At 40.1% G+C, this 18,453-nt stretch overlaps 3 protein-coding genes across 7 annotated transcripts in view; 1 reads left to right on the top strand and 2 right to left on the bottom strand.

Annotated features, from left to right (window-relative positions):
- ORC1 (origin recognition complex subunit 1) overlaps positions 1-678 on the bottom strand; it is a 32,629-nt gene extending 31,951 nt beyond the window's left edge. For 3 of the 4 annotated variants that reach the window (XM_078451907.2, XM_078451910.2, XM_078451909.2), the window contains exons 1-2: positions 408-678; positions 176-224 (exon numbers count right to left, since the gene is read on the bottom strand). The gene's annotated coding sequence lies outside the window, so the exon portion shown is untranslated. The remainder of the gene's footprint in view (positions 1-175; positions 225-407) is intronic. The other variant, XM_078451908.2, reaches the window with a different exon arrangement.
- A 75-nt stretch (positions 679-753) lies between these two features.
- PRPF38A (pre-mRNA processing factor 38A) lies at positions 754-15,147 on the top strand. Of its 2 annotated transcripts, none has more exons than XM_060624573.2 (10): positions 754-1,018; positions 3,289-3,448; positions 5,159-5,280; positions 6,774-6,859; positions 9,747-9,857; positions 12,665-12,777; positions 13,384-13,410; positions 13,519-13,616; positions 14,097-14,145; positions 14,959-15,147. In XM_060624573.2, exons 1-10 carry the CDS (start codon positions 889-891, stop codon positions 14,999-15,001), a joined length of 939 nt encoding a protein of 312 aa, XP_060480556.1. In that variant the 5' UTR covers positions 754-888; the 3' UTR covers positions 15,002-15,147. The 2 variants fall into 2 exon arrangements, with proteins under 2 accessions (XP_060480556.1, XP_060480555.1); XM_060624572.2 differs by having other exon boundaries at positions 13,507-13,616.
- TUT4 (terminal uridylyl transferase 4) overlaps positions 15,112-18,453 on the bottom strand; it is a 140,675-nt gene continuing 137,333 nt past the window's right edge. Inside the window, exon 33 of the transcript XR_013557604.2 lies at positions 15,112-16,760. The gene's annotated coding sequence lies outside the window, so the exon portion shown is untranslated. The remainder of the gene's footprint in view (positions 16,761-18,453) is intronic.

Genomic DNA, 18,453 nt, shown 5'->3' with positions numbered 1-18,453 from the left:
GATACATCCGTAAAATGGAGTCATAACTTTGCTGCTTTGCCTTCCCTGTGGTGCTTGGTTCACGATGGCTCAAAGGAGGAAAAGATGCAAATGCATCACAAGGGCAAAGCCGATAGAAGATATGGTTACGATCATTAAATGAGAACCTCAGGGCGCTGTGGCCAGGAATACTCACGCTTTTCTGCTGTTGGCTTCCGGTTTCCCCAACTGCAAATTCTCCGTCCCTGACGGAGTGGGAAGCCTTTTACAAATCGGGATGTGGAAAAGAAGAATGCTCCTAATGGGCTTAGAATTTAACAGGCGCTTAGTAAATATATGCTGAACGAATCGATTGAGTGCGTCCACAGAGAAAAACCCGCAGTCCCCCTGGCTCAGATCCCCCTACAGCCCCGGAACTCCACACTCACCAGTTGCCTAAGCCCTCCGATTCCACCGTCTCTGCTTCAGGAGCTCGTGGAGCCGCAGCAATTCTAACCTGCCCCAGCTGGACTCCTCTTACAGCCACTGACCGCACGCCGGAGACAAAGCGGGAGCCTACCTGGGAAAGTAGAGAAGATGGAGAAAAGAAAATTTCGCGCCAAACGTCGTGGCCCCGCCCCCAGGCTGTCTCCACGTTCCGTCACCAGCCAGCCATCCAGCCCCGCCCACTTGGGAGGGGATGCACGCCGCTCGTCGGCAAACGTGCAGCAGCCATCATTGATTCGGTCAGCGACGCTGTTAAGCGGAGAGAAGTTCCTTTTCTTGCAGCATTTCCGGTATCAAGATGGTGGCTTCAGCTATTTAAAGACTTTCTGAACCCTTCTTCGTCCCTTTGTGGATTTTTTTTTTTTTAAACTGGATGTGACGCATTAAAGGAACCGACGGAAGTAGAACCGAAGGAGTTCGAAAATGGCGAACCGTACGGTGAAGGATGCGCATAGCATCCACGGCACCAATCCTCAGTATTTGGTGGAGAAGATCATTCGGACGCGAATCTACGAGTCTAAGTACTGGAAAGAGGAGTGCTTTGGACTGACGGGTGAGCGGGAGCGCGCGGACTCTTTTCCGCCGCCTTGTGGCCCAGTTCTGACTGGGCGCCTCCAAGACTGGCCCAAGGGGGTGAAACGGAGGGGAATCTGTCAGTCGTTCAGAAAAATCTGAGCGCCTACTATGTACCCAGTTTTGTGTTGATCTCTGGGGATACTTGTGAATATGCTAGCGCCTTAGTCGGAGGCATGTCTGAGTTGGGTTCTGTGGGTCTTTCCATATTTCATAATTATCTGCTGAGTTCCCAAACATTGTTAAGCTCGGGGACCCTAAAGTTCTTAAAGGAACGTTAACATACCTGATACCCAACTCATGGTCTTACTGTCCCTAAATCTGGACCATTTGCAGTATTTCCACGTTCGGATCCTAATATAAATATCAGTTCTTCAGAGAAGAACTGGTAGTCTTTCAGTCTTTGAATTTTGGCTCCTCATTTTAGTAGCTCTGTTACCCAGTGAACCATGGCTGCTTCTTACTGTAAAATGAGTTTAATGCCCACCTCAAAGGTTTGTTCTAAGGGCGAAATACAATAATGTACAAAAAGTATGGGGCTCTCTGGGTGGCTCAGTCGGTTAAGCCTTCCACTTGGCTCAGATCATGATCTCATGGTTCCTGGGTTCGAGCCCCCACATGGGGCTCTGCGCTGACAGTACAGAGCCTGCTTGGGATTCTCTCTCTGCCCCTCTGTCTATGCCCCTCCTCCACTCGCACTTTCTCTCTCAAAATAAATAAACTTTAAAAAGAAGTACAAGAAGTATTTGGTATAGGGGCGCCTGGGTGGCTTAGTGGTTAAGCTTCCCACCCTTGGTTTCTGCTCAGTCATGATCCCAGGGTTGGTGGGATGGATCCCCTGCCTTGGGTTCTTCCTCTGTCAGCAGGGAGCCTGCTTGGGATTTTCTCTCCCAATCAGTCTGTCCCTCCCTCACCTACTGCTGCCGCCGCACCTGTGCTTTCTCTCTTTCGAAATAAGTAAACTTTAAAAAAAACAAAAAACAAAGTTACAGGTAAATATTTTAAGAAGTATCCAGCAGTGTGCTAGTTGTTGTTACCTATGCCATTACTGTTAACTCCACCTATGCCATTACTGTTGTTGCCACCACTGCTAACTGTGTGTCCATGGACAAGTCATATTGTTTCTCTCAGTCGCCATTAAATTTTGGAGTCATGTCAATTTTGGGGCCTTTTCTCATTACATAATTCTCTCCTTGGATGATCTCCGCACTGTAGTTACATGTTATATGTAGATACCTTCAAATTTATCTCTCCCTCTGAGATCTAAATCTCTTGATTCCAAAACATGCCAACTCGGTATGTCCAAAAGTTGAACTCATGATCTTTTCTCCCCCAACACTAAGATTATGTTCCCGTCATATAATTGTATGCATCCTGCATCTTCTTTCAACTGTTCATCACAATTTCAATTATTTTTTCAATGCTTTCTGCCTTGCCAGACTGTAAACTCTGTAAGAGTAGTAATTTTGTCCTTCTTTATCCCTTTACCTGTTTCTCTAGTATTTAGCACCCGGCTATAAGTTGTCAACTGTAATGTTGAATGAATTAATATAGAATTTATCGTAAAGGAACTTGAAATCTGATTTATAAGACACTAATGGTGTCTCTCATACATTATTTGCTGTGTGTCAGGTGTTAACATTTGTTTTGTCTCACTTGATTGTCACTATAGCCCTTAAACTTTGTACCTTTATTATTCAGATTTGAAATGACAGGTTAAAAAAGTAAAATGACTTGTCCTAGTTCACACAGCTTGTGTTTGATTTTGAAAACACTTGTGAAAGATAAGGGTTATGTAGTTATAGAGTGGTTTGTTGTTGTTATTTAACTCTTGATCTGGCAGTTTTTTGGCAAACGATGGTGACAAGCATGGACTCTGAAATTAGACTCCTTACATGTATATCCAGGCCCTGCTACTCTCTGGCTGTGCACCTTGAGCAAGTCACTTAACCTTTCTTAGCCCTCATTTTTCTTAGCTGAAAACAGCCTCAGTGCAGGAACTTCAGAGCTTGCGAAGATTGAGATTATATGAAATGCTTAGCAGAGTATCTCGCATATAGTGACACTTCAGTGTATATTGGCTGCTGTTGTTATTCCTACTCAGACATGCTTATTCTCCAAATACGAAATTATTGATTAGTATGCAGGAGTACCAAAGCTTGAAGTAACTTCTCTCCACTTCACACTGGGAAAAGCTGGGCCTAATGTGTCTGAGATGCCACTTTATTTTGTTTTTGTTTTTGTTTTTAGCTGAACTTGTAGTCGATAAAGCCATGGAGTTGAGGTTTGTGGGTGGTGTCTATGGTGGCAACATAAAGCCAACTCCCTTTCTGTGTTTGACCTTGAAGATGCTTCAAATTCAACCCGAGAAGGATATCATTGTAGAGTTTATCAAAAATGAAGATTTCAAGTGAGTGAAATGTTGACTAGCTAATATAAAAGCTTCAATTTCAGTGATCCAGAATTTGGCTTTGGTTAAGAAGAGTGAAAGCAATGTATCTTATTTCTACAGAGTTCCACCCTACAGACTTTGCTCCTGAGTTCTTGAGTTTGTATTTTGTTTGTTCTGATGGTTTTGATCTTCTTTACATTCCTAGTCTTGGTAACTCCCCCCACCCCCTTGCCTCTGCCACCCAAAAAGCATTTCACAAATTCACTGAACATAGATTAAGCAGAAGTGAGTGCCTAATATGTTGGTAACACTGGATGCTCAAAGATGAAGAAAACTACATTGTGTGGTAAACAAATAGGAAAACTTTCATGTAGATATAGGTTCATGTCCAGACTCTGTTACTTATTGTGACCTTGGAGAAGTTACTACATTTTCTGAGCTTTATTTATCTGTAAAATGGAGATGAGGATACCAATTCAGGATTGATATGAGAGTTAAAAAAGATAGTGCTGGGGGGCCTAGGTGGTGCCTGAGCCCTGACTCATGGTTATGGCATCGAGCCCTGTGTCAGGGTCTGTGCTAAGTGTGGAGCCTGCTTAAGATTCTCTCCCTCCCTCTGCCCTTCTCCCCACTTGTGCATTCTTCTCTCTCTGAAATAAAATTTAAAATTTTATTTAAAAAAGATAGTGCAGTGCCTGTCGCATGGTAAACACCCCCAAAATGTAAGCTGCTCGTACTATTTTATTATTCATTCTCAAGGAGCTCACAGACAAGTATAGGAGACAGACATGATAGCTTATTAGGTGCCACCCTCTATTCTAAGGGAGTTACATATAGGTATTTAACCTTCACAACAACCCTATAAAGTTATTACCCCTGTCATACAGGGGAGGAAACCTAGCACAGAGAAATTAAGTAATTTCCTCAAGGTCAAACAGCTAGTAAGTGGCAAAGCTGGCTTCAGTGTACACATTCTTTTGTACTTTATTCTGTTTGTCATATAAAGAAACTGCTGAGTTTGAAATGCCTACTAGTTACTACAAGTGTAGATTTGAGTGGGTAGTTGGATACAGGAGAAAAGAAAAAGGAATTTTAACAAAACATTAACAGCTAGAAAATAGCTAACTTTTATTAGGCACTATATGCTATGCTTAGCACTACATGCACATTTCTCACTAAATACACCAAGCCATTAAATTAGGCATTATCATCTCCATTTTACAAGGATTGAGAAAGTAAGTAACTTGCTTAATATAACAAAATCAGTAAGTTATGGACTCAGAATGGTAACCTAGATGACTTTGACTTTTTTCCAGAACCAGCCTTCTATGCTGCCTAGCAACAATTTATATATTCACATCTATGTATATTATTTCTTGTATTGTTAGTAAATATATATGTCCTGTTGTTAAATTCAGTATCTGATTTGATTCTTACAGCAATCCTGTGAGGTAAATAAGTTCTATCTTCATGTTACATAGACTCTGAAAGTTGATCAACATGTCCCAAGTTCCCACAGCAAGTAAATGGTAGAATGGGAACTTGACGCCAGGTCTCCATATTTTAACTATCTTTCTGCTGCCCTACGTTGCCTCTAAAATTGTGGTTTTCTCATATGCCAAAGAAGAGAAAGAACTTGTTCATCCACTACTGATATGAAAAAAGGCAGGTGTGAAACTCAAGAATTTTTTTGAATGGCCTGTAGCTTCATTGTCCTCTGTCTGTCAGGTATGTCCGCATGTTGGGAGCACTTTACATGAGGCTGACAGGCACTGCAATTGATTGCTACAAGTACTTAGAGCCTCTGTACAACGACTATCGAAAAATCAAGAGCCAGAACCGAAATGGGGGTGAGTATGTTGCCAAATGTCTGGACCTTCCTCCCTGAACCAGTTTTTATTTCACCAGTATCTCTCCCTTCACATTGTAACATACGTTGTGAATGTTCCTCTTCATCCATTACATTACCATCTTCATTCAGCTTCTCCACCACCTGCACGGAGTACTCCATCAGACTTTCTGTTAGCCTTACCCAGTCTGTCCCTGGTTGCCTACCTTTTCAATTGCATCTTGTGTCAATCTCAGCCTTCCATCATGTGTTCCCTCCACATGTGCTCCATCCCATAAGATCTACCTTTAGAATGACCTCTGTAAAAGCCTTCCCCAAACCTCCCAAAGTTAGTTTTCCCTATGTTATATCATTATAGTTATTTTTAGTGGTGTCTCTTCTAGCACTTTATTTCACACTGCAGTATAGATTAAGTATACTTCTACTTCTGTAGGAATCCCCTGAAAAATAGTGTGTCCAATGGGGGCAGCTCCATACATTTTACAAAAAGTTATTTTTTGTGGTAGAGTGGGATTCAGGGTAATACAGTCAAAATATTTTTCTTCTCACTTAGTGTCATAACCAAAGATTAGGAACATTTGCCTTTCCCTTCTAGATGTAACATTAAGCAGTAGAAAGTTAAGATTTTGGTGTTTTACTTTAAATTTTATTAACTTGTTAATTTGTTTATTGAATAAATACATAGTAACTACCAATATCATGCCAGATTCTGTGCTAATACTGGAAATAACATGGTGAACAAGGTGGACATGGTCGTGGCCATCATGGAATTACTTATTTATGATTATACTATGTTAAACTAAGATGGGGTTTCTCAACCTATTGACAGTTTGATCCAGATGATTCTTTGTTGTGGGGAGCTGTCCAGCCCATTGTAGGATGTTTAGCCATTATCCCTGGACTCTACCCACTAAGATGCCAGTAGCATCCCCATTAGTTGTGGGTAGCAAAGTAACCCCTGGTTGAGAACCACTGAACTAAGGTAATGTTTACGATAAGAATCCTGAAAAGGCTATTGTTTACCATATAAGATACATGTTCTATATTTAAAAACATAGTGCGTTCACATAAGAATTTGTACTTGAGTTATATGATCTGTTCAAGAACATCACCCCTATACAATTCAGGACTGTTTGCACTTGCTTTTGTGTTGGGTCTCCTGCTAATTCGGACAGCTTTATTCATCCCTTTATCGCCAGCTCTAAGAAGAGGCCTGTTTCATAGATGGCCTCAGTAGAGGTGAACTGAATGAAGATAAGTGATGACAAGGCTGTGAATGGCTATAGTTTGAGCCAGGTTTGTCAGTAATCCCTTCTCTGTAACTGCCACACTGAATAGCTTTACTAATGAATATGCAGGAAGGGGAGGCTGCAGAGGGTTTACACTTTCTATACCAAGTACTCTATATTTTACATATAGAGTCTTAAACTTCTTTTACTTGTTGGCTATATAAATTTATTTCCAAGTTGCTTAAGCTTATGACTTTTCTTTCAGAGTTTGAACTGATGCATGTGGATGAGTTTATTGATGAACTGCTGCACAGTGAGAGAGTCTGTGATATCATTCTACCCCGGCTACAGGTAAAAGATAAAGGTCTCTTATCAGAGTCGCCCTTCTCTCCCCAAGACAGGCAGACAGACAAGTACACATACATAATAAAACACCGGAGCTCTAGGATCCTAGGGGCCCTCTTATTAAGCAGTCTTACTACTATGAAAAAGGGGATTGAGAGTGAAAGGAAAACAGATAAAGTATTTGAAGAGTAGGGCTTTAAAAGTGAGTTAACACAGCAAGACTTTCTTCTTTAAAATATTATAAGGAAATTGCAGGATATAAAACAGGAGAGTCAGGAGTGGTAGACTGAGATCTGAACCCCTTAAATATCCTTTATAACCCTGCTCCCTTCCCTAATGATTATCCATGTAGCACCTTTCAGGAATGGGTTTTGCAGACTATGATTTTAAACCTACTATCATAAAGTACATAGGGAAAACAGATAAAGTAGGTTGCCTAAAGAGAAAGGGAATGGTCTGTAATGGAGAAATGAGCAGGGAATTAGGAGATTAAATTTCTGGGTTGTTGTTATAGCTGACTAGCTGTGGGACCTGGTTTTATTTTCCCATCTATAAAATAGGGAAATTAGACTACTTCAGTGGTCTTTAACATGCTCTATGGAACTGTTTTAAGGCTACGGAGAGCAATAAGAGGAAAAAGCCCACATATTCAATCACAGCAACTCCTTTTTTCTCCAAGTTACATACTGGGCTTGAGAGTGAGATTTCATTTGAACAAAGACTTTTGCTCTTTTAAATGGCTTTATTATTAAAGTGTAACTGACATACATTAAACTACATACAATTTGATAAGTGTACAATTTGGTAAGTTTTGCCATATGTATACACCCTTGAAACTGTCCTCACAATCAAAAATAGTGAACATATCCATTATCCCAAAAGTTTCCTTTTTTCCTTTTGGGTAATCCCTTCCTTCCCTTCTCCCTCACCCTTAAGCAACCATTGATATGCTGTCACAATAAGATTAGTTTGTGTTTTGGAATTGATACAGTATATACTCTTCTTTTTTTGTCTTTCACTCAGCAAAGTAATATTTATTTCATAATAATTATTTCAAAGTAGGGAATAGAGTGAAATGCAGGTATCTGATAAACGGGTCAGATGAGGCAGCAAATCAGCTGGATAAAAAGCAGTTGGTAGGTAAGTGCTCACATTTAAATGCAGTGAACCAATTCTTCCTCTATAGTGACCCAGTTAAAGGAACCTATAAAATAAAAATCCTGAAAATGAGTGTGATATATACTTCCTGTTATGTATTGGCTATTGTAGACTGTAGTAAAGAGAGTAAGATTTCGGGGTGCCTGGGTGGCTCAGTAGTTGGTTAAGCACCTGACTCTTGATTTCAGCTCAGGTTATAATCTCACCATTCATGACACTGAGCCCTGTGTCGGGCTCTGCACTGACAGCACAGAGCCTGCTTAGGGTTCTCTCTCTCCCTCTCCCTCTCTCTCAAAATAAATAAACTCTAAAAAAAAGAGTAAGATTTCAAAACTGAAAGCGTGCTTTCAGGGCCCGGTTCTCACACTTCATTATGATTATGTTAGCAATCGTTATTAGCTGCTATCATTTTTAAAAATACTACAAGAAATGGATTACTTTCAAGTGCAATCAGTTTGTAGCCAAAGGATTGAAAGTCCATTCAGCTTTAAGCAAGACTATTGGTGTAAAGAAGATGGTCTGCATAGAGTCTAGAAGACCACAAAACATGCACTGAGAGAGAAAATTGAAATCTGACTGATGTATATCACCAAGAAGTGTGGTCTGGTGTGGGCCTCTATCTGTTCTGGATGAAGTGATCCTTAACACTTTCTTTTGTTCTGATTCTGTCCTTGGTAAGTACCTCATCAATTTAGCTTCTGATGTGCCTGGACATTGACAACAAGCTGCTCTGGGATGAATTCAAATTTCATCAAACACAAATACAATGAATTAATATAGTGATTTTAGTAGCTTCTGAGTCTTGTGAGCATTAGGGATTTGGGATGCCCTGTCTGATGCAGTCTTAGATCACAACTGATCACAAACTGGTAATCCTGTGACTGGAGGGCCTTCTTCCAAGGAGCTCTTTAATGAGGTATTGACTTCACTGAGTGGCATCTTTGTCTCATTTCTCTCAAACTTCATAGAATTTTGTTAGGGATGAGTGAGATGTAAGCTAGATACTACTATTTATTCTAGGGCTGTCCAACATTCTTTATGTCCTAGACAGGAGAAAATGGTAAAGGGATCTTATGACCCAGCAAGTCCATTTGGCATTTTTTAACTCATCTTTCCCTTTCAGTTCCTTAATCATAGATAAGCCTGCTAAGTCACATCTCAGAAGAAAATGGAATCAGGAGTCCCAGTGTTCACACTGAATGACTCACACTGAACTGTATAGACAGTTCTCTAAATCCTGAGTCAGGTAGAGAGTTGGTGGTATTCCAGAGCAGGACCCAAGGCACTCTTTAGTCGCCAAACTGGGCTGAGCCTCAGTGGGTCTCTTAGGGGAGATTCTGCTCTGAGCCCCTGTTGCAACTACCAGCCACCAGAGTCACAGCTGTGAACATACTGGTCCTTGTATATGAGGCTCCATTTTTTATTCAAGGCTATACCTATACGGCTTGATATTTCAGTGACTGGAAGAGTAAAAGACCACAGAGAATAAGCCAACAGAAAATGAAGTTGTTACCTTCAACTTTGTATTTATGTGTTTACAGGGGGATATGTGAGTATTGGTTCCAAGTATGTTAGATTCCTTAGGAAAATCTTGAACTGTCTAGGATGTCTTTGAAATGAAATTGCCTCAGCTATTGCTCCCTAGTCTTCCTGTCAATCCCAGAAGCCCAGTGTTGGGGCTTCAAGACATAGATGAGAGAACAAGGCCCTCTAACTCTCCTTATGCTTTCCATAGAAACGCTATGTGCTAGAGGAAGCTGAGCAACTGGAGCCTCGGGTTAGTGCTCTAGAAGAGGACATGGATGATGTGGAGTCCAGTGAAGAGGAAGAAGAGGAAGATGAGAAGGTCAGGCTCTCTGGGAGCTTAACAGTTGAAGGAGGGATAATTATGGGGAAGGGATGGGGGAATGGTCCTTTCTTGTTTTGTTTTCAGACTTTACTTTTTAACTTTCTTTAACCAAAAAATACGGTATTTAAGAGTATGAGCATTGAATTAAATAGACTTTGATTCGTATCTCAGCTCTCCACAATCTTGTGCAAATTAATTTCAGTCTTTTCTTTTGTAAAGCAAGGCTAATGATACCTTTCTCTTAGGATTGTTATGGATATTAATAAAAGGATATATACAACGCCCTTAGCACAGTACTGGGACATTATAATTGCCTCATAGTTGGCAGCTATTTAAATAAATACTTAGGACAAGAATAATAATACTGTGCATAGTTGAACCTATCCTAAGGAGTAAGCCTAGTTTAGAAAAAGAAAATACCTGAGGTGCCTGGGTGGCTCTGTCAGTTAAGTGTCCAACTTTGGCTCAGGTCATGATCTCACGGTCAGTGAGTTCAAGTCCCACGTTGGGCTCTGTGCTAACAGCTTAGAGCCTGGAGCCTGCTTTGGATTCTGTGTCTCCCTCTCTCTCTGCCCCTCCCCACCTTGCACACATGCTCTCTCTTGCTCTCTCTAATAAACATTAAAAAAATTTTTTTAAAGAAAAATACCTACTGCATGATCGTGTTCTTTACTAGTTATAATGCTGAAAAATTGAAAGGAACCCAGCTGTCAGGGAGCACTCAGGTAAACTATTAAAACTATTAGCCATTAAAACTGTTATGAAAAGTACTGTATATGATAATGTAGAAGTATTTATGGTTGAATTAGAAAAGAAGGATCTGAAACATTTGTGATTAAAATATGTATAAAAAAAGGCTGGGGGGGGGGAAACAAGAAATGCTGGATTATGGATTCTGACTGCAAATGGAAGTGTAGTTCTGAGCCAGTAGGCTCCCTTTAAGGTGAGTGCCAACAGAAACATTCATGAATTGAAAGCCATGCAAGGCTGAGGTGCTCTTATGTGGTGAGTAAACCAAAAGTAGGCATTCTGTTTTTCTTTTCTTTTTTTTTCTTTTAAAGTTTATTTATTTTGAGTGAGAGAAAGCACAAGCGGGGTAGGAGCAGAGAGAGAGGGAGAGAGAAAATCCCAAGCAAGCTCTGCATTTAATGCAGTGCCCAGTGCAGAGCTCGATCTCCTGAATGCTGAGATAATGACTTGAGCCAAAATCAAGAGTCAGACACTTAACCAAAAGAGCCACCCAGGCACTCCTGTTTTTCCACTTTTTTGATGGAAAATTTCAATCACGTGCTAAAGTGGAGAATGTGCCTCCATTTATCCATTACCTAGCCTCCATGATATCAACTCAGCCATTTTATTTCTTATGTATATCTATACCAAATTGCCCCCACACCAATTTTCTTGACCTATATCACAGCTATCCTGTATTTCATCCGTATTTCAGACAAGGCCTAACTGTGATACCATTAGCACCTCCAAATTAACAGTAATTCTTTAATATCAGATATTCAGTGTTGAAATTAAAACTATATGTTAACTAGAATTTAAATTAACCTTGAAACAAGGAAAAAGACAAATATTCAGGATTCACATATCCCCAATTGCCCTATATTTTTTAGGTTTGAATTAGTATTCAAAAGAGCCATAAAACAGGTCGTTATTCTATACAGATTTTTACAATCTGTGTTTTTCTGATTGTGTCCCTGTGGGGGTCACTTAAATTTGTCCCTTATATTTCCTATAAACAAATTCTTAGATCTGAAGGTTCAGTTGGATTTGAGGTACTTAGAGTAGAGCAACACTACTTTATAGGTACTGGTGTGTACTTCCCCAAGGGTGAGCAAAGTCTGGCTGTCCTTTTTTGTCAGATTAGGAGCTATGGTGCCTAGATGATCTCTGCCTAGACCCATTAGCGGTTGTAAGATGGTGATACTCTAATTTGTCTTTTCATCATTTGTTACCTAAAACATTGCTGTAAAGAGAAATCTCCCACATCAACACTTAATTTTTCCTAGGTACAGTTGATATAGAAAAAAAGATCAATACTTGATTATTTCTCTTTATCAGTTTCTAAAATAATTAGTTGACTCCATAGTATCCTCCCAATGTGATCAATGTGCTTTTGTGCCTGGTAACATTGTGAACTCATGGATTTAAGCAAATTGGATGTTTGGAACCATCATGGTCCTTGCTGATGCTGAAACTGTCCCCCCCTCAAGTGGGGGACCCCCAACTTGACTCAGGAGACTGATATAATCATGGTAATCTCAGCCTCCTTGCTTCTGATACATTCTAGTCATGTCTTCAAAGCTTCTGCCCCAAACCTGAAATTAGCCATTTTTCCAGGGAGCCCTTGGTTTCACTTAAAGGGATAATGGTATTTAGATACCACAGTCTGGGCACTATAAATGCTCATTGCTATGGGTTTGGTCAATATCTCTAGGTCTTTACAGTTGGCAGACCTGGAGGAAATTTTTAAGATTAAAGTACAGCATGAGTTTATACTTTAATCTTCTTGATCTTACATCTGTATCTCTTCTTTCTCATTGGAAATCCAGCTTCTTAAGGAGATAAACAGAATTACTTCTCACTATTCTCACATTGTCCCAGAATAAAGGTACCAACACTAGAATAATAGTGGGATTATTGGAAACCATTCAGTTTATTTGGTAGTTCTTTTTGTCCTTAGGGTTCTCTATGTATTTGTTGTTTTAAAGTCACTTGGAGGTGGAATTTGGGCCAGGATGAGGAGGGGGTGTATATACTGTTCCTAAATGGTTCTGTGTAAGTTATCTCTTTTCCAGTTGGAGAGAGTGCCATCACCTGATCATCGCCGGAGAAGCTACCGAGACTTGGACAAGCCCCGTCGTTCTCCCACACTGCGCTACAGGAGGAGTAGAAGCCGGTCTCCCAGAAGGTAAGGCCCTAGTCATTGGCCTCTTCCAGAGAGACTTTTAGCACGGTAGCAAAGAAGTTTGGACATCAAAGAAGGAAAAAATTCAGATTGTGAAGAATGTTTGCCTAGTGTATTAATTGCTATAGAACAACCACCTGCAAAACCTCTGTGGCAGACAGTAACCATTTATGTAGTTCACAAGGCTATAGTCAGTGATTTGAAGCTGGGCTAGAATAGAATAGGCAGTGTAAGTTCACTCACCCATTTTGTGGTCAGCTGTCTGTTGGCTAGTATAAGATGGCTTTTAACTAAGATGACTGAGGCAACTCATCTCTTCTCCATGTGTCTCATTCTAGGCTAAGTTAGGCATGTTCTCATGGCAGTGGTAGAATTCAAGAGCAGACAGCCTCAGTCACATAAGTTTCCTTCCAGTATCTGTTAGTATCCCATCTGCGAATACCCCATTGGCAAAGCAGATGACATGGCCAATCCCAGACTTAGAGTGGGAGGGTGTTAATAAAAAGTTACAGAGCAAAGGGCATGGATACGAGTGAAGAATTTGGACAGTTTTTGGAATCTACAACTGCAGTGCACCTACTAAGGTTTTCCTCTTTTCTCTCTGTATAGGCGGAGTAGGTCTCCTAAAAGGAGGAGGTAAGCCTTCAGTTGATTTGTAATGAAAGATAGGGTTTTGGGGAAGGGGGGGTGCTGTTGTGGTGAATATATTGTCAGATAAAGGAATCTGACCAGTCATCTCCACAGCCCCTCCCCTCGCCGAGAAAGGCATCGGAGCAAAAGTCCAAGGCGTCACCGCAGCAGGTCTCGAGATAGAAGGCACAGATCCCGCTCCAAGTCTCCAGGTATAGCCTTTGGGCCTTTTGCTATTGGTTGTCTTAAAGAACTGTAATTAGCCTAGTCAGCCTCCTGCAGTACAGAAATGCCTGACTGTATTATTGCTTGAAAAGAAAAGGAAATGAACTTAGAATATGAAAGTTAAGAGTTCACATCTTGACTCTCCTTTATAAGATTTGCTAAAAAGATGATGAGCTTCAGTTTTTTCATCTGAAATTATAGGAACACCACCCAACAGAGTAGTGGTAAATAAATGTGATTTTTGTGAAATCAGCCATAAAGCCTTGAATGTATATAAAGTGGGTTCAGTTCTTCTGACCACCGCCCCCACAACACACACATTTCAGAGAAGTGCTACCAACAAGAGCTGTCTCTAGCATAAGCCAAAAAAAATATTAAGCCAATTAAAGGGGTTGGGGGAAGTGAAAGTGCCAGTGAGGGAGTAGGTAGGTAGAATACCACTCATCCAGTGGCCCTTTCTTCCCTAGGTCATCACCGTAGTCACAGACATAGGAGCCACTCAAAGTCTCCTGAAAGGTATGGACTGATCTCTATTTTGACTTAAGAATTTTTTCTTTATTCAGAAATTAAAGCCCCAATCATAACTAAGTTAGACCTGAAGTTTTGTTTTGATGGGAATATTTAGGAATTTTCCTTTATTACAAGACAAAATTGGCCTTTTGCCCTGAGAATTTTTAGAACTATGTATGTTTCGTGTTCGTTTGTTTTTTCCTCATAGGATTACAGCTTTGGATAGTGGTAAGGGCATGAGCTTTGGTCTCAGGAGACCTGTGATTAAATCCCAACTTTTAACACCTAACAGTTGAGTGACATTGGACAAAGTCACTTTCATTTGATAAATTTTCATTAGAAACCTCTATATGCTATTATACTCTGTCAGGTGCACTCTTAACCTCTCAGAGCCCATTTTCTCAATGGCAAATTTTGGATAGTAATGCCTCACTCAGTGTTGCTCTGAGACAGTACACCCAGCACATTTAATAAATATTAGGTATTGGGGTGCCTGGGTGGCTCAGTCAGTTGAGCATCTGACTTTGGCTCAGGGCATGATCTCACAGCTCATAGGTTTGAGCCCCGCATCGGACTCTGTGCTAACAGCTCGGAGCCTGGAGACTGCTTCTGATTCTGTGCCTCCCTCTCTCTCTACCCCTAACCTACTCCCATTCTTTCTCTGTCTCTCTCAAAAATAAATAAACATTAAAAAATAATAATAAATAAATATTAGGTATCTCCATCCCCGTCAGTATCTGCATGCCCCTGTCTTCCTCAGAAGTTCTTGCCTAGCTCCTTTAACACCTGTATTACGATTTGTATGTGTTACCATTTCAGATCTAAGAAAAGCCACAAGAAGAGCCGGAGAGGGAATGAGTAATGGACTCAGTTTGGTTTTAGTCCAAATGGCCTCATGTGGATCTGAAGTCACCTGTCTATGTGGAAGTATCAAGACCTACACCTTAGGCAGCTATGAGAATATTTTAGCTCTTTTTAACCAAGTTTCTTCACTTTTTTTTTTTTTTTAATGAAAGAGGTGCTGAGTTTTGTATCGCTCTTTGAATCATAATCCACATTTGAGGGATAGCACTTCCCAAGGGCTGCTTTCGACCCCTCTGTACAACCAACCTTGACTGTACTCAACTTTGTAAGGGATTTGAGGGGTGGAGAGGATGAATGGCAAGGAGAGGATGTGGCTGCATGGTGACCCTTTTGTTATTAAATTTTACACATCCACTTTCCGTATTTCTGTAGTTTAGTTTTGGTTTGCTCTGTAATTAGAACTGTTCTGAGAATCCTGAGATTTGTGCTGCTGCTGTTACACTCAAAACTCAAGTCAGTAAAACCTATTCTCTCCCAGACTTTTTTTCAGCAGCACTACGTAATAAACATGAAAACTGATGAGTTAGCAGCAGCTTTGTAAGAACAGAATGTATTCAAATGTTAAGACTTCTTCTGGATCATTTAATCCAGTTGCATTGAACAGTTCAACAATGGAACTTAACACCTTTTACACAACATTCTTATATGTTTTTTCTTCCTCATAAGCCTTGAATTCTAGGTTATGGTGCTCAGCCTTTACCTTGAAAAGACTGTCATTATTTTCCAAGTTTAGTCGGTAGCAGTGGGCCTATAAGATTGAAAAGGAGAGTTAAGTATCTAATACCATTCACGGTTTTGACTTCATTTGCTGGCAAACAGTGCCATTTATTCACAAAGTTAGAAAGTACAGCAGGAAGAGGCCAAGCTTTAGAGGGGGCAGGTGGTGAAAGTTCTTTTGGTAGTAAAATGATGCATTCAATTTTACTTAAAGTACAGAGACTGCTACGGTATATCTAGATAAAGCCCAGGTTGTCAGAAGTAGGAATTGGAGTTGAGCATAGTGATCTAACCCTGAATTGACAACATTTAGGTAATTGTGGAAGATGTAGAATTAAATGGGGGCTGCCCGGGAAGTGTGTGTTTATGTAAGAAAAGCCAACAACAGAAGCATAGGCAACACTCAACACTGGTGAGAGAAAGCAATGCAGTCAACCACCTGAAAATGGAAATGAACTTTCAGAAAGGTAGAAGAATTAGGAGACAGTATATCAAAGAAGCTAAGGGTTTGAGGACTTAGAAGCAAAATAAGAACTGCAAAGTGTCCGTGGGCATTGATAATCAAGGTGTTGAGATCTTTGCTAGAAGAGTTCATTCTACTAGTACTTAACTTTTCCTTTAAAAAGGAAACAGTGGAAAAAAAGAGGGGTGGGGGGAAGTGATTGGACTTCCCACAGCTCTGGACCTACCAAGAATTCTGAAGACCAATTGCCTCATAGGATCTAGTTTCTTGGGAAGCCAGATCTGGTCACAGGATTAACATTCTTTTGCTTGCTGTTGAACTGAAGGACTTTTGCAGCAATGTTAAAGCATTTTGGGAGATTTGAGATTTTACATTCTTCAACGATTCCTCACCTGGTAATACCTGAGCTGATAAAAGTCATCCATAAGAGCTAATGTTATTCATCATACAACTATATATAAGACTGCCTTTAAGAATTAAATATAAGCACCTCTATTTATGTCTGTTATAGAGTCCTAGAAGTTAGTTCTTTACCAAAGTGATCCAGATGGAAAGAAATGTCTTCTGGCTTAATGACCTATGGACCAACCAAGCATATTGTTAAAATATTCATTTTAAAGTATAAGATTAAGAAATTGAAAAACCTGCAAAAAAAACCCACAAAAACTCGACAATCTTAAATAACAGAAATAAGCCTCGCCTCCTCAAACAAACTATAAACTTAAAGCATACTTATTTAGGTGTATGGAGAGATCTGAACCAAATTGTAGTACAGCCAGCCTAAAACAGGAAGCAGATTGTTCCTATTCTTTTATTAGTGACAAAGAATTGCAGACGAGATGAAGTCTAAGGACAAACTTTGCTGAAGGGCCATTTCTGTCATCTGTGTGCTAGCCTACTGGATGAGGCCTTGGAACTGTAGCTTTGTAAACCTTTTTTGACTGTAGCCTATATTAAGAAACATTTTACATTTTACCCCTTTACACATGTATTCTATACTGAAACATTTCAGGAAAAAAACATTATGCAAAATGCATTCTGATATTTCCTATACAGTATTTTGTGGGTTTTTTAAATTTTTTTTAATGTTGAGAGAGAGAGAGACAAAGCAGGAGCGGAGAAGGGGCAGAGCAAGAGAGGGACACAGAACCCAGGCTCCCAAGCAGCTCCAGGCTCCGAGCTGTCAGCACAGAGCCCGAAACGGGGCTCGAATTCACAAGCCATGAAATCATGACCTGAGCCGAAGTTAGATGCTCAACTGACTGAGCCACCTAGGCACCCCTTAATACATTTTTAACACTGGGTGCAAACTACTAAATTGATTTCACTTCCCACAATTAATTTGGTTAAATCTTCCAATATAAGAACTCAACTGAAAGCCTCATTCCCTGAGCCCCTTTCTGTTATTTCCCGCATATAGATTGATCTGAGGTTAAATAAGCATTACTCAGAAAAGAAAGACCACAGATGCTGGTCACTCCCTGCAGAAAGTTAAAGTAACAAGTTCTCCAGACTCAAAAAAAGACCATTAACAGGATGCATGGGTGGCTCAGTCAAGCATCTGACATGATCTCACAGTTTGAGTTTGAGCCCTGCATCAGGCTCTGTGCTGACAGCTCCGAGCCTGGAGCCTGCTTCTAAATCTGTGTCTCCCTCTCTGCCCCTCCCCCACTCATGCTCGTTAGCTCGCTCTCAAAAAAATAATAAACATTAAAAAAAAAGACCATTAACAAAGTGATGTTTTAAAAAAATGCAAAGTATACATGTTCAAAGATGAGATTAAATAAGCTTAGTAGAGCTTAAATGAAGATTTAAAAAACTGGACAAATAAAAGCCTTATTATAAAGCAATATAAAATAAATATAAGGCATACAAAAAATAGGCTGGAGAAAATAAAAATGGGAAATAATTTTTAAAAGACATATAAAGGTAGTAAAACACTTGAAATCCTACATATGCATAATTCACATTCCTGATGAAGAAAATTGAGCAAATTTAAATATCCAGATACAAGAAAATTTTCTTGAAATAATGAACAATCTATTAAGAAATAGCCTGATGAAGGTAAGACAAAGAATTACAAGGACATCTAAGCAGAGAAATCAAGTCCTGTATAATGAGGGGGAAAAAATCAAGCTGGTCTCAGATCTTAGAACAAACTTCACAAGGCAGCAGTGAAGCAAAAGGCTCTAGGGGTAAAGTTGTGAAAGGAATTTTGTACCCACCCAAAGTTGTCTTTAAAATGTAAAGAGGGGGGCGCCTGGGTGGCT

This window comes from Panthera onca, chromosome C1 (assembly GCF_046562875.1).
Source record: "Panthera onca isolate mPanOnc1 chromosome C1, mPanOnc1 haplotype 2, whole genome shotgun sequence".
Classification (NCBI taxonomy): domain Eukaryota; kingdom Metazoa; phylum Chordata; class Mammalia; order Carnivora; family Felidae; genus Panthera; species Panthera onca.
The sequence above is the reverse complement of the archived record's forward strand: the minus strand, read 5'-3'. Positions and strand labels throughout refer to the sequence as shown.